The sequence below is a fragment of the Cebus imitator genome, unplaced genomic scaffold, assembly GCF_001604975.1.
Source record: "Cebus imitator isolate Cc_AM_T3 unplaced genomic scaffold, Cebus_imitator-1.0 Scaffold113, whole genome shotgun sequence".
NCBI lineage: Eukaryota > Metazoa > Chordata > Mammalia > Primates > Cebidae > Cebus > Cebus imitator.
Window position 1 is genome coordinate 7161491 of NW_016107428.1, and position 14941 is coordinate 7176431.

Below are 14941 nucleotides of genomic sequence, written 5' to 3' on the forward strand. Positions count from 1 at the left end.
AAAAAAAAAAAAGAATTCTGAACATCCAAAACAAAGATGAAAAGAAATGTGTAAAATTTATCACAGGAAAAAAGAAGAAAAATTGTATGATCCATCCTGATAAAAAGAAGCATTTGATAAAATCCAATACTCTTTCCTAATAAAAATTATTAGTCAACTAAATATGAAAGGGAGTATCTTTCATTTCAATAAGGGTATCTACAAAAATTTTCCCCAAACACAGCTAATGGTGAATTACTGAAAGTTACTAAGACTGGGGCAAAGTTGCCCACTACCATCACTTACGTTGTTTTACTGGTGGTCCTAGCCAATGTAATGAGAAATAAAAGGCATAAAGATGTCAAGGAAAAAATAAAATTATCATGTCACAGATGATATGATTATATACATAGAAGACCCAAAATAAATCTATATACAAATGATAAGAATATATTTATTTAGCAAGGTTGCTGAACACAAGGTCAATATATAAAAATTACAGTTTCATGTATGAGCATCAATGAATTGAAAACGAAATTAAAAGAAGACCCTATCTTCACCATGTGTAAGAAATGTGTGAAGAGCAAGTATTTAGTGGTGTATTTAGTACTGTCTAGGGTAAAAGGACAACCCTAGTGGCCACATATTTCAATTAGCAGACTTTGCCAAAGCTTCTGCAAAACTGACCCCTTCTGCTCTGAATACATGCTCATACTTACCAAGAGTCTTGGTAGAGTTGTGGGACAATTCCTTCCTAGGAAATTAGGAGCTTTATATCTTACAAGGACTGATGAGATAATTTGAGCAGAAGCCAGCCAGTCCTTGTGTGCCTGACTGCTCATGATGAGCCTGAAGTGGACTCAGTTCACCCCTTTCTGAGGGCATAATGGCTAGCTTTTGGAAGCAGTGTTAGGTAACAGGACGGGCAGGCACCCACTTGTGCCTGCTGCTATAGTAGCTACTCAAACACCTGATGACAGAAGACCAGCTCCTCCTCTCAGCAGATAAGGAAGGACCCCCAAATTGTTAGAACAACTTCAGCTGCCTTTTGTTTCCTTCAACATTTAAGTTCAGGGTACATGTGCAGGATGTGGAGGTTTGTTATATAGGTAAACGTGTCCCATGGTGATCTGCTGCATAGATCATCCCATCACCTAGATATTAAGCCCAGCAACTACTAGCTGTTCTGCCTGATGCTCTCCCTCCCCTACTCCAACAGGCTCCCGTGTGTGTTATTGTGTGTGTCACCCCCTTTTGTCCCTGTATTCTCATCATTCAGTTCCCACTTATAAGTGAGAATATGCGGTGTTTGGTCTTGTGTTCCTGTGTTAGTTTGCTGAGGATAACATCTTCCAACTCCATCCATGTCCCTGCAAAGGACATGACCTCGTTCCTTTTTATCAGCTGCCTTTTCCACTGCACTTTCCTGACAGAATAAGAAACTGCAACCGCTAGTTTTCCCTCCTCTTTGCCCCGTTTTCCCCACTTGGTCCACGGAGGTAGGAACAAAACTTGTTTATTTTCTGCCACACTATACCTGTGTGTTCTCTGGGTAAATGCTTATTTGTTTAGAGGGAAAAGTTCAGGAGTTCGAGACGAACCTGACCAACATAGTGAAACCTCGTCTCTATTAAAAAAACACACAAAAAAAATTAGCCAGGTCTGGTGGTGGGCACCTATAATCCCAACTACTCCAGAGGCTGAGGCAGGAGAATCACTTGAGCCTGGGAGGTGGAGGCTGCAGTAAGGTGAGATCGCGCTATTGCACTTCAGCCTGGGCAATAAGAGCAAAACTCCATTTCAAAAAAAAAAAAGAACCCAAACTGTACTTCTAACACCTAGAACTAGACAGTTGTTATCAGTCCCTATACATGAAGCTACATTCTTCTTGGCAGTTCAGCATCCCAAGTAACTTGATCTGGTAGTAAATGGATACCCTGAGATATTATCAGCATTCTGATCCCCCAAAAAGGGTATCTATCACTGAAAATTAATAAATTTGCTTACTAGTTAATTAACAAGGCTACAATGAATTTAATTAGTCTGGGTGCACTAACCAAATTTAATATCTGGACACGCAAAGCCAAGGACTGGATGCTAGAAAGAGGTAGCCTACCCAGACACGAATGTTGTGTGTGAAGTTCCATGTGGACAACCAACTTACATTTCCACCTTATCTCCCTATAACTAAAGCAGTGGTTTGGAAGCCACTTTATATTGAAGTGTAATTCATTACAATTTGAGGGAGTATAGTCTGGAAGTGATTAGTTACTAACTGAGAGGCCCAATTTAAAAAATAATGAATCCTAAAAAGCTCCCAAATATATATTGATGTCAATTAAAACACTTTTCCAACACTAGGGCTCACACAAAAAAATAACTATCAGGGTATTCAATAACTCGACAAATATTTATTGGGCACCTGCTATATACCAAGCATTATGCTCTTGATAAACCAGGTAATCAACAGAATATCACTGCAGTGAAAATACAATGTTTTACTAAATTACTTTGCTTGCATACTCTAAACATTCAATGTAGGCAGCACATAATTTTAACATACCTTCATTGACATCTTTGTCTTGGGATTTGGTAGAATTAATTCCTGATGATGATGGAACTTCAGAGTCATCGGGATTTTCTTCAGCTGATAGTCTTCCTTTTTCCTGAAGACTCTGTGATTGAAAATTACTTAATGATTCCAAAAAGTAATGCAGACTTAGCTCTCCTCAGCCACAGAGCACCTGGTTCTAGTCCTAGCTTTGCCACTCAGGCATTTTGTGACCATGGGTTGGCAGTTTATAGAATAGGGCATTTGCCTCATTTTCTATTTCTACAAAACTTGAGCTGTAACACATACACAGTAGGTGGAATCTAAGTTTGAACACTATCAAAGCATTTCAAAGTACTTAGATCTTACCCTTCAATCTGTCATTTGTAAAAAAATAAACATCTTAATAATTTCACTAATGAACACACTGTATCTTAACATTTTAAATAAAAAGATGTCTTGGTGGCTCACACCTGTAATCCAACCACTTTGGGAGGCCGAGACAGGCGGATCCATTGACCTCAGGAGCTGGAGACCAGCCTGGGAAACATGGAGAAACCCTGTCTCTACAAAAAATACACAAATTAGCAGAGTGTGATGGCTAACCCTGTGGTCACAGCTACTCAAGAGGCTGAGGTAGGAGGACTGCTTGAGTCCGGGAGGCGGAAGTTGCAGTAAGCCGAAATCTCATCACTGCCCTCTAGCCTGGGTGACAGAGCGAGACGCTGTCTGAAAATAAAACAAAATGAAATAAATAAAAAGATGAGTCCCTACTAGTCTCATGAATTATGAAGTTTGCTACCAGCAAACTTCAAAAGGTTTAATTAATTTTCTCTTGGACTTGAAGCAAGAAAGTTCAGATATTTCTTTCTGCTTTTTTTTTTTTTTTTTTTTTTTTTTGAGACAGCCTCGCTCCATCAGGCTGGAGTGCACTGGCACGATCTTGGTTCACTGCAACTTCCGCCTCCCGGGTTCAAGAGATTCTCTTGCCTCAGATTCCCGAGTAGCTGGGACTACAGGCACGCACCACCACGCCCAACTAATTTTTGTATTTTTAGTAGAGATGGGGTTTCACCATGTTGGCCAGCATGGTCTCAAACTCTTGACCTCATGATCCGCCCGCCTCCCGAAGTGCTGGGATTACAGGCGTGTGCCACCGCACGCGGCCAAGTTCAGATATTTCTAAGTGCAGGGAAAAAGATATGCGTGAGGATTCTCTTCTTATCGAACAATACTTTTTTTTTGTGGACTATTACTTCACTCCAGAGGGAGATTCCTCAAAAACTGGAGCTCAATCGTTCCAGTTCAGAAAGAGCCACTGAGGCCTAAAGAAGAGAGGTGAGCTGCTCATCCATCGTCACAAAACGACTTAGTGGCAAAGCTAGGGCTAGAACCTGACACTGTGACTACAAACTCTTCTCCCCACCTTCCATTTAACTTACCAGCATTAAGCTACTCTGAGATAAAAACGTAGTATTAGGGGGGAAAAGAAGAGGTTACCATCAAGACAAAAGCTTTCCGGTGGGGGAAAACGTTTTAAGAAGCTTAGCACAGGGATGAGGGGTGACAATCGGAGTTTCTCTAAGATAAGGAAGCTGCTGAAAGTTCCCAGCCCGCCCCACCACAGCGAAAGCGGTTGTCTGGCTCCCCCACACCTAAGTGCAGCAGGGCAACGAGAGTGAAGGGCACCGTGGCCTAGCATTGCCTCACTTTCTTCTCGCGGGTTTTTCTCTCTTCTCTCCGCCGTTCGAACTCCTCGAAGGAGATTTTCCCTTCCAGGTAGTCGATGAGTTCCGGACTGAACCCCGACATGTTTGTAGGCTCTGTCAGTGCAGCCCCAAGAACCCTGACAGAGAACCGGAAGAGCAGCGCCTTCCAGACGCTACCTCGCGCCGGTGCAAACAAGAGCAGGAAACCGGCGTCCTTCCGTGAAACCCTCCCGGTCTCCGCGGTAGCCGCAGCACTCGGGTTCCGCCTGCGCGCCCGGCCGGGATCTACTTACGGGAGGCGCGACCCAAGCTGCGGTGCTTTAGCACAGCGGACTCGTTCGGCCGCCTCTCTCAGCTCTCGTTCCAGATTATTAGATAACTATTTTAAAAAGTGCTTTGAATATATTTTCTTTAATCTAGATAATTTCCCTCAATTCTTCACTAAGATGTTGGTTTCATTCTCCCATTTTCTTTTCTGTATGTTCTTTAATTTGGTCGCTGCTGTGTGATATGTTTTTCTTAATTTAACCATTTTCTCTGCCACGTGCATGTTTCACTTTCCAGTTCTCCCCTGCCACAGAAAGCTAAAATTCTCCCGCAATGTATACTTTAAATCCCACTCCCGAAGGCCGGGAGCGGTGGCTCACGCCTCTAATCCCAGTACCTTGGGAGGCCAAGGTGGGCGGATCACTAGGTTAGGAGTTCGAGACCAGCCTGACCAAGGTAGAGAAACCCTGTCTCTACTTAAAAAAAAAAAAAATATATATATATATATATATATATACACACAAAAATTAGCCAGGCATGGTGGCAGGCACGCCTGTAATCCCAGCTAGTCGGGAGGCTGAGGCAGGAGAATCACTTAAACCCAGGACACTGAAGGTTGCAGTGAGCCGAGATTGTGCCACTGCACTCCAGCCTGGGCGACAGAGAGACTCTGTCTCAAAAAACAAACAAACAAACAAAAACCACTCCCGCCAGTCCCCGCTTCCTCCCCACACCAGAATCCTCAAACTCTCCCTTTCCTCAAACGCCTTCTCAGCCTGTAAATACGTTCACCTGGGCTTCCTGTTCCACCTCTCCCAAGTTTTCTTCCTTTCCTAACAGCAAACTTTCAGAAAGAAGCAAATACTTGGCATGGTTATTATGCATTATTGCCCGTTTGCTATATAACAAATACATCAACCATCTACTGTTTTAAACATATTATGTACATATCTCAAAATAATCCTTCTTTCAAAGTGGATGTTATTCCTAATGCTACGATCTCTAATAAGTAGTAGAGCCAGGATTTGAACCCTGGTCTCTGATTCCAAGTGCCATGCTTGGAATTATAATATGCTGCCTCCTCTGAATGGCACAGTCTTTCAACTTCTACACACTCCTGTGATTTATATTTTCCCTTGTATTATTATCTGTCTATTTGTCCAATTCTGGAGACACTAGCTGTAAACATCTTGAGAACAGCACTAGCTGCTGCATCATTGTAAACTCTACTGTATGGCCTAATAATTAGTACTGAAAACACATTTGTGAATTAAATAGGATGGAATTGAAAGTGCCTTTGGAACTGTGGGCAATGGAGCTGAAGTACGGGAATATAGCTCAATATGAAGCTAAGGTTAATGACAAGTTACAGGGAGAGTATCACCTAGCCATCTTTATGACAATCTAGGTGATGATAAACAGCAGAAGGATGGGAGAATGAGGGGCCAGGACCTGCAAGAGCGGGACTGCCAAGTGAGAAGAAAATATCTCACAGCTAGAAGCCATCCCCTTTCTCATGAGGAAGGATCTTCAGAGTCCTACCTGGGTATAAAACATGGAAGGTGAGCAGGATGGAGTGTGTTAAGGTAATGTACTTAAACTATTTATAGGGAAATTCTCCCCTAAGTTTTCCCAGACAGTTGAGGAACTATGTCTAAGAGGAATTTAGGAATCTCCAGTTTTAACTCTCCTAGAGGAAAAGAAGATAAATCAAGTGAGGAGGGATGGTTACTGTAAGGAGAATACTCTCCTAAGACCCAAATGGCTTAGACTACGTTGTCTTATTGTTGGCTATCTGAAATATGGAAATAACAATTCTGGAGATATAGATTCATGTTATGAAGAACAGGAAGCAGTGAACGAGGGGTAGGAGGGTCGTTTTTCTGGTTTGTTTTTTGTGGTTTTTTTTTTTTTTTTTTGGCTATGAAACACTTTAAGGATATAGAAGTTATTTTAGAGGTCAGACTGTTGCAAAATATCTTGAAATTTCAATCTTTCTGTTTTTCTTTCCCCCACTTACTGGGAAGAGATTTGTTCCCAATGAGTCAGAGGTATCTACATTACCTTGAGATGAAGTGGAATGGTTATGGCAATAATAAAAATATATTCAGCCTTGTTTTGAGAATCAAAATGGAAAGTCTGAAGGAAGCAGAACATTGACTTTTTACCATGACCATATAATTATAATCATACATTCTTTCTTCTTGCCAGGGAAAAGAGCCATGTGGGATGGAGTGTGACCCTATGTGTGAGACTATTTTTCCATGGCTCCTTCATTTTTCTCCAAAAGCTTGTGATAGCTTTATTCTAGGCTAGCTTTTCAAGGCTGTTTTCAAATCAAACAGACTTGAAAGGTAGCTCTATTGTCTCCTTCAGGGGCAGGGAGCGAATCTGTTTTCTGAACAGTATAAGAAATGTTTCATTCTGGGCAAAGCTTGGGCATGTCAATAGCAGTCCCATTAGAAGAGGGGGGATTTCCTAAGTTTGGAGTTCCTCAGCTGTGGCACAAACCCACTTGTGCCCAGCATACCCCTGGACCCACATTCACATGGCCCCCTTGATACTTGGAGGGGTAAGGAAAACTGATGTGAGTGTAAAACTCATGTCGCTACCTGCCATGCTATCAGTAACAAAGTCAGTTGTCTCAGATATAGGTGTCTCATGTATCTGCCAAGATTGATAAAAATGTAGAAGGCTAGTGTGTAGCTTGCAGGTAGAATAAAAGCTCACACTCTTAGCAGTTCTTGGCCACCCTAGATCTGAGACAGGGGACAATAGGCCAAGTACTGGGGAATGGGGTACTCACTGAAGAAGAGCAGAGGTTCCTTGCAGTGTTGAGTGATTGCCAAGGACCTACATAGAGAAGTACCAGAGACTCCTCCATAGTCTAAAACACCTGCAAAACATTTATTTGCATTGGAGCAAACACTAAATTTCATTTATGTTCTAGCAGTAGTTCTCAGCCAAGAGCGAAAGCAATTTTAGAAATGTGTGTAGGGAGGGTATTGTTTGTTTGTTTGAGACAGAGTCTTACTGTGTCGCCCAGGCTGGAGTGCAGTGACATCATGATCTTGGCTCACCGCAACCTCCACATTCTGGGTTCAAGTGATTCTCCTGCTTCAGCCTCCTGAAGGTGTGAGCCACCATGCCCAACTAATTTTTATATTTTTAGTAGAGACAGGCTTTCACCATATTAAGCCAGGTTAGTCTCGAAATCCTGACCTTGGGTGATCTGCCCACCTCTCCCTCCCAAAGTTCTGGGATTACAGGTGTGAGCCACCACACCCAGCCCCCAGGAGGTTTTGATTGTCAAAATGATAGGGCAGATCTGAGGGAACTACTAACATAGAGTATCTGGGGACCAGGTGTGCTAATTGTTCATGCACAGTGATAATTTGACTTCCCCCTACTGCCAATAGCATTACCATTAAGAAACTCTAGTCAGTGTGAGGTATGGGCTTCCATCTGTAAAAATTTTCCAGCTGAAGGATGAATGTCGCTGCCCTGAAACTTTGCAAGCTCATAGCTAAATGTCCCATATGAATGCCCTTTCTTTTCAAAACCCTGAAACTGATAAGCATTTCCTTTGTGGAGGTCTTAACACCCAGAGCAGGGATAGCAGTGAGAAAGGGAAAACCAGCCACTAGTACTTGGAACTTAACAGTGGTGAAAAACTCCCTACCACTCTACCATTTGTATGAATAAACTATACTATGATGAGGAATAGCTCATCAAGAATTACTTACATTTTTTAAATGACAACAAAAAAATTCTGACATTAACTAAAAGCAGCTTCCATTACTGTGTGAAGACTGGCTGAACAGCACATGTTTATTTCAATTCAACAAGTATCTATTGAACACTTGCTCCATGCTAGGCATTGTACTAGGTGCTGGGGAAATAAAGGTGAATTAGATACGGTCTCTGCTCACAAAGACCTCACCACTGTTCAGGAGAAACAGACACATATACAACTAATTACAATAGAACATCTTAAACCAGACACAAAATCTGTTCTTGCACAAATATTTTATTTTTTCATATACAATAGCAATAATCCACCAAAAAAGTCACAGTAAACTATTTTAAAATGCACAGACTGTCAGGACAATGTTGCATTTTTAACACAACATTATAGATGTGGCTATCTATAAAGATACAGGAAAAGTAGCTGTTCCAAATAAGAATATGGGAATCAGAATAACTCAGCATGAGCTAGAGTAAGAAGGGCAGGGGCTGGTTGGAAAGAGAGGAAATCACCTGTGTCTACTTTTCCTTACTGAGGAGGTTGTGTATGGGAGCAAGGGCTGGGGCATTGCTAGAATATTTGATGTGGCACAGTGTCCACCTCTGAATATTTTGGCAAAAGCATCTTCAGAGGCGTTGACAACTTCCAGAATCCCATGTTTGTTGTTGTTGTTTGCTTCCATTTTAACTTAATTGTAGCTGTTTATCACTTGCCCTCATTTCTTATGAAACTAAAACTGTGAGGTCTTTTAGTAGTATGTGCTGAATGTGGGGATGCATCTTCTTTTCAGGGAAGGAAGACAAATTTTAAAACCAATCCCCATCACATATAATGAATTTTACTATAGAAAAAGTGAATGTGTCACTTTCAAAAAATATATTGGTTGATAAAATATAATAAACGTAAAAGACAAGTTTTAAAAACAAGCTTTAAGAAACATCTAATTTAGAAGATTATAATCTCTTTTCAGTTTGTGATGTTTTTGTAACTCCTACAAATACATGCAGTGTTCTACATCAATATTTATGGTTATACAGGAAAAACACTCCATAAATATGCATAGAAATCATAGTTCCAGCAATTTATATGTAAATCTGGAAATGTGGAATAAAATCATTACAAACTGAAATATAAAAATGAAGGGGAAAAAAAAGTCCACAAAAGTTTAGCTAAGATAATGGTTGAATTTTTCTAATGAGAAGCTTCATCTGTAGTTTTAAAATAGCCAGACACCTGAAAGAACAAGACAATGTTATAATTAAATAGAAAATGAAAACTACACAATCAACCCAAAGACCCCGAAATCAACATGTTTTAATGAAAGCTCTTTTTGTCTTCATTTTCTCACCAGAGATAAAAGGAACATAGAGCTCATAATTATGAAATATACTCCAAATCAGAAGCTTTGTTTTTTTTCATAAAGTTAAATAATTCCTGTTCTTTTATGATACCACCAATCAGGTGCTTTATCAGTTTCCTGCCCTTAAATATTACCTCATTCCATGCTCACATGAAAGTATGTATTTGATATTTTCTATGATACTTTCTGTAAGACAGAAACTAGTATCTGTAATTTACAGATGAAGAAACTGAGACTTACAAGCAATTTATCTGCCTTTTACTAAAGAAGGTAGCATGGTATTAATAACTATTCTCTGATACCCTAAGGCCAAAGTGTGAATAATAGTCAAGAGAAAACTTCATTAACATCTTACCGTTTCTTCTATTTTATTTTCTCATTTTAGAACACTATCTAAGGGCATATTCCACATGGTAAGTTATATGTTCTTTTTAGAATACCAATCATTATTTTTTAATCATCACATTTGAAAGAACTAATATTGCAAACCCTTTCACAAACATAATAAAGCACAAGAGAGGTATGCTTCCTCAGAATTTCAAAATTACACTTGTGGGAGAATGGGAAAAGATTTTAATTATGATTCCATTCCCTTTATTATTCAGCTAAACAAAAAGCTAACAGATTGAAATCATAAAATATTTGCTTGGAATGCGCGATACTTGTTCTTTGTAAATGGTAGGTATTGGTTTGATAGGAATAATAAAATAATAAGAGCAATGAAATTCAAATCCTTTTTCTATGAGAAAAATGCCATCCTTACTACTAGTCAACTTTTCTTCCTATAGGTGAGGAGTTCAAGCTCAAATATATGCATACTACTTTATCCCCCAAAGAACCATTCTTTTAACTTCTAATTCCCATTTAATCCAACAACTTAATTTGACATATTTCTTTATGTAGATTTTCCACACAGCTATATCACCTTGCCTGGAAAAAGATATAGGTAAGAATGTGGCCATGTTACTAATTTAATGATCCTATTAAGAGGGATCATTCTATCATTTTAATATGTCTCTCCCTGGATAACTATGCTTAAAAAATCAAAACTGTCATTTCTTTTTAAAACAGGACTGTGAAATACCTGCCCGAACCAAATCCAAATACTTAACAGTGATGAGTATAAGCAGAACTGAGCACTTATTTCTATGGAGAAATAAAACCATTTTTCAAATAAATACTTTCAGAATACCTACTTTATGGCTGAATTGTATGTTAGGACAGATCCTGTGAATAAAGGGCCACATTTTACCTGGACTCAGAAGAAACTTTCAGCCTTTGAGATAACTGTGAAAGGAGTTTTTCTGCTCTTCACAATCTGCAAATGCAGAAGCAAGAAGTTCTGGTCGGAAAGAGAGGGGTCTAGGGTTCTCATCCATGGGGAAAGGATTTGGAAACGTTCCAAGATCAAGACCTCTGCCCTTAAAATATGCCTGAAGGCTTCTGAAAAACTAAAGAGAGAAAGAAAATGTTCATTGGTGGATATAAATGAAACACCTAAAATAAAAGTGAATTTTTTTTCCTCTATTTTTCTCCTGAATTGACTTTAAGGCTAATCTAGGAGGCAAGAGGTTGGAAATCAAAATCCAGAAATACAAATACAAGCTTCAGCTACTTCTCCTCCCCTCCTCTGTGCCTTCTGACATTTCAACCCTAACCAAGATGATTTACCATTCTTAGTGAAAAATGAAGGAAGAATATGGAACAGCACCACAATTCAAAGATTCATTGTGAACTATCTCTGAGTACTAAGGTCAGAGATGAAACTGAACTCCATAATGAGCAACCCAGTATCTCCTCTTCCTTAAGATAAGATCTCTGTTGCTACTTTCTGCAGGTTTCTTTTCAAAGTTTTTCAGATTTCCATTAGGAAATGAACACAGAAGATGTGCAAAGTGCTACTTGCCTTGATGCAGGACAGGTAAAGCCCAAAACTGGGGCTTAGCCCAGGAGGGTTCTTGGCTTTGCCCAGAAAAGAATCTAAGGGCAGGCTGGTTGTGGTAACAATCTTTTATTGAAAGGTACTGTTCCTACCAGAACAAGGCTAACTCATAAGTAGTGCACCCAGAGTTGACAACATATGGGCTTTTAGCAACTGTGTTTATATCCACTTTCAAATATATGCAAATTAAGGGATGGTTAATACAAATAGAAGGGGGTTTAGAACTTTCTAGGAAAGAGGTGGTAACTTCTGGATCATTGCCACAGAAAGGAGTGGTAACTTCCAGGTCATTGCCATGACATTTATAAACTGTCAGGGCACTGGTGGGCGAATCATATCCAGAACAACGAGAGCAGATAGGGATCACTTTTGTCGCTATCTGCTGGTTTCATACAGTTTTTTCACTTTATCCTCTCTGGACCAGATCCTGTTTTGGTCAGCAGTTGTGACCAGAAAACAAATCCTGCTGGTCTCTTATCTCAGTTTATTTTAATCCTATGTTGTTAAATTTCACATCATTCACTTTAGAAAAAAAAATTTGAAATAGTCATGTCAACATGTTTATTGTATTTGGCATATTGTTTTCAAGAGAATGTTTAGTGATCTTTTGAATTCTATTTTCTAGATAACTATATGTTAAAAATATGCCTAGTAAATTGATACCCATGCAGGGTCAACTTTCAATTTTTGCAATTGAGCTTGGCAATTACTATTTATATGGTAACTTGTTTTATCATCAGTTAAATCTAAGCTGTGCAAAAGCAATTCCCTGTTACTCTCTTGATTTTGTATATGTATTAGAAGTCAAGGTTACGAAGTCAATGTATATATAAGATCAGTGACAAATGAAATGCCCTATGTGTGTATAAGATTGTTTCCAAATATAAATTTGTTTCTCTTTACAGAAACAAATGTAAATTGGCCAGAGAAATAATAGGTTGCCAACCACTAGGGTAGTAAAATTCTGGTCCAGTCCTGTTGAAGAATCTTCTCAACACTTGGTAGCCCCCTTTCCACTATGCTCTGGAAAACAGAATGCTTCGTGCATAAATCCAAAGAGGCATTAGTTCTATCCTGAAACCCAGGCCCCAGGTGTGTTCTTACCAAATCTCTGTTTCTGGGGTTATTGAGTGGCTTCCATTTGTCTTCATTTCTTAATGTGGCTCCATGCACATGCCCAAATAGCACCAGGGCAACACGTAGTAGCAGGAGAGGTGCTGTGGTCATGGTGGAATGAAGCTGAGTGAAAGAGGGGATCGGAGAGCTGTCCATGGTCACTGAGAGATAGGGAAAAGAGAAGGAAAGATGAAACATCTACAAAGGCAGACAAGGAAGGAGAAATAGCATACTGGTTTATCTAAGTTTTACAGCCATCTTTTTTGCATATTGACTTCTAAACGAGGATCGCCAAATCCAACTGATTAGCTTAAAGGTAGCCCATGATGATGAGAATGTTGTATAGTGATATGCAAAACAATTATGAACATAACATAGAAAGTCTGAGTATGCCTTTTTCATCTTTGAAAAAAGAAGTACTTTGTTGTCTCCAAAGAAAGTGCAATTCTTAAAATAATAACAAAAACCAAAGCCTTAATTACTTTTAAGCCTTAAGATAGCAGTCTTAAAAAAAAAATACTTCACATACTGTGAGCTGAGAAACACACCTTACACACACATCTGAGACAGACAAACACATACCACACCAGTGTGAGTAGAGATTGTCTTCCACTCCAATGTGCGAAATGGAAACTGAGACACATCATAGAAAAGGCTAATAAGGCTTACCAGGAGTTCAATTTTGGCTGGCCCTCCTAGGCTAACCTGCCTATAATCAGCAAGGTAATTCATGGGTGCTTATAACCAATGGATTGGCTGCAGGTGGAAGTCACTGACGTGAGCAGGGGGAGTTCAAAAATAATGATTCCTTTTCATCCAAAGCACAAAGACCCTTGAGAGTCAGATCTTCAAGCTTCTTCGGGGACAAGCCAATTTGCCTTAGAAATGTGGCTGCCACTCCTTGAACCACTGAACATTTTATGTGGATTTTATAAAACATGCAATGTACTTACACATAGCAAAGTGATTTTCTCCTTTTTTCTTTTAAGGGAAGGGATATACATAGTAGTTGGAAATATTATGATGACTATCCCACCTGTTAGAATGTTCTTTTGGAGATATCATTTTTTTGAGTTAACAGCATTTTTTGAACAGAAAATTCTATTGTAAGACACAAAATTACTCTTTTTGACTTATACCTTGTACTTTTCCTGAGAATCTCAAGAAGCTTTAGAAGTTTTAATTAGTGGCATTGTTTATCATAATATCCCTTAAAATAGAGCAAGAAGATAGCACGTTTCATGGAAAAAAAGAAAAATTACTATACCTACAACATTCTCTTGCTGAATAAATGCCATCTGTAGAAAATGGTAGGCCAAGAAATTGGACTTGAGTTGTGACGTTGCTTTGGTTCCAATTATTTAGAACAAAATTTAGAACAAGATATTTGTTGAGAAGCCTGGTGATCTGGACTGGAAATTAGCAAATCTGGCTACAGTCTCTGCCTTGCCATCTTCACCCTTGGCAAGTTACTATGACCTGTGACCTTCATTCGTTCATCTCCTCTGTTTATTCAGTCAGCAGACTTTTAGGAAGTGCCTACTATGTGCACTAGGCTTTGAGGATTAAATGGTAAGAATAACAAATACAGTCCTTGCCCTCGTTAAATAAAGTGGTGGGCAAGAGAAACATTAATCAAATCATTATACAACCAAATGTGTACGTACAAGTGAACAATCATTTCTATGAAATAGCGAGTGCTATGAAAGTACGGAAAAGGGGGATTTGGGCCAGCTGCAGTGGCTCATGCCTGTAATCCCAGCACTTTGGGAGGCTGAGGCAGGTGGATCGCCTGAGATCAGGAGTTTAAGACCAGCCTGGCCAACACGGTGAAACCCCGTCTCTACTAAAAATACAAAAATTAGCCAGGCGTGGTAGCAGGCGCCTATAATCCCAGCTACTTGGGAGGCTGAGGCAGGCAAATTGCTTGAACCCAGGAGGCAGAGGTTGAAGTGAGCTGAGATCATACCACTGCACTCCAGCTTGAGGGACAAGAGCAGATTTCATCTCAAAGAAAAGAAAAGGGGAATTTGATTCAGTCTGAGGGGCCAGGGAAGGCTTCTGTGGGGAAATGACCTTACATCTGGTCAATTGAATAGGAGTTACTTAGGCAATCTGAGGAGGACAAAGGGAGAAGTGTGTCAAACAAGGTGAACAGCTGCGCTAGGAATGGGGCACGGGGCACATTAAAGGAACTTAAATTATGCCAGTAGTAGAGGGAGCAAGTAGGGAGCCTGATGCAAAATAGGGCTGGAGAGGTAGTCAGATT

At 39.8% G+C, this 14941-nt stretch overlaps 2 protein-coding genes across 3 annotated transcripts in view; both read right to left on the reverse strand.

Moving 5' to 3' along the window:
• GTF3C3 (general transcription factor IIIC subunit 3) overlaps window positions 1–4521 on the reverse strand; it is a 48938-nt gene extending 44417 nt beyond the window's left edge. The window contains exons 1-2 of one of the 2 annotated variants that reach the window (XM_017538756.2): window positions 4241–4521; window positions 2543–2654 (exon numbers count right to left, since the gene is read on the reverse strand). In XM_017538756.2, coding sequence (XP_017394245.1) covers window positions 2543–2654; window positions 4241–4342 — 214 coding nt within the window. In that variant the 5' untranslated portion in view covers window positions 4343–4521. Of the gene's footprint in view, window positions 1–2542; window positions 2655–3972 lie in introns of both variants that reach the window. The other variant, XM_037742093.1, reaches the window with a different exon arrangement.
• A 3997-nt stretch (window positions 4522–8518) lies between these two features.
• CUNH2orf66 (chromosome unknown C2orf66 homolog) lies at window positions 8519–12948 on the reverse strand. Its single transcript, XM_037742075.1, has 3 exons — window positions 12661–12948; window positions 10867–11065; window positions 8519–9487 (listed from the first exon to the last, which is right to left on the reverse strand). Exons 1-2 carry the CDS (start codon window positions 12868–12870, stop codon window positions 10886–10888), a joined length of 390 nt encoding a protein of 129 aa, XP_037598003.1. The 5' UTR covers window positions 12871–12948; the 3' UTR covers window positions 8519–9487; window positions 10867–10885.
• Window positions 12949–14941: the final 1993 nt, after the last annotated feature.

What these genes read in the sequence shown, in the direction of transcription:
- CUNH2orf66 (XM_037742075.1), bottom strand. Translation starts at nt 12,870, where the DNA reads ATGTTTCATCTTTCCTTCTCTTTTCCCTATCTCTCAGTGACCATGGAC. An exon ending in ACCCCAGAAACAGAGATTTG is followed by an intron (nt 11,066 to 12,660) that starts GTAAGAACACAC and finishes TTCTCTCTTTAG; the next exon opens with TTTTTCAGAAGCCTTCAGGC.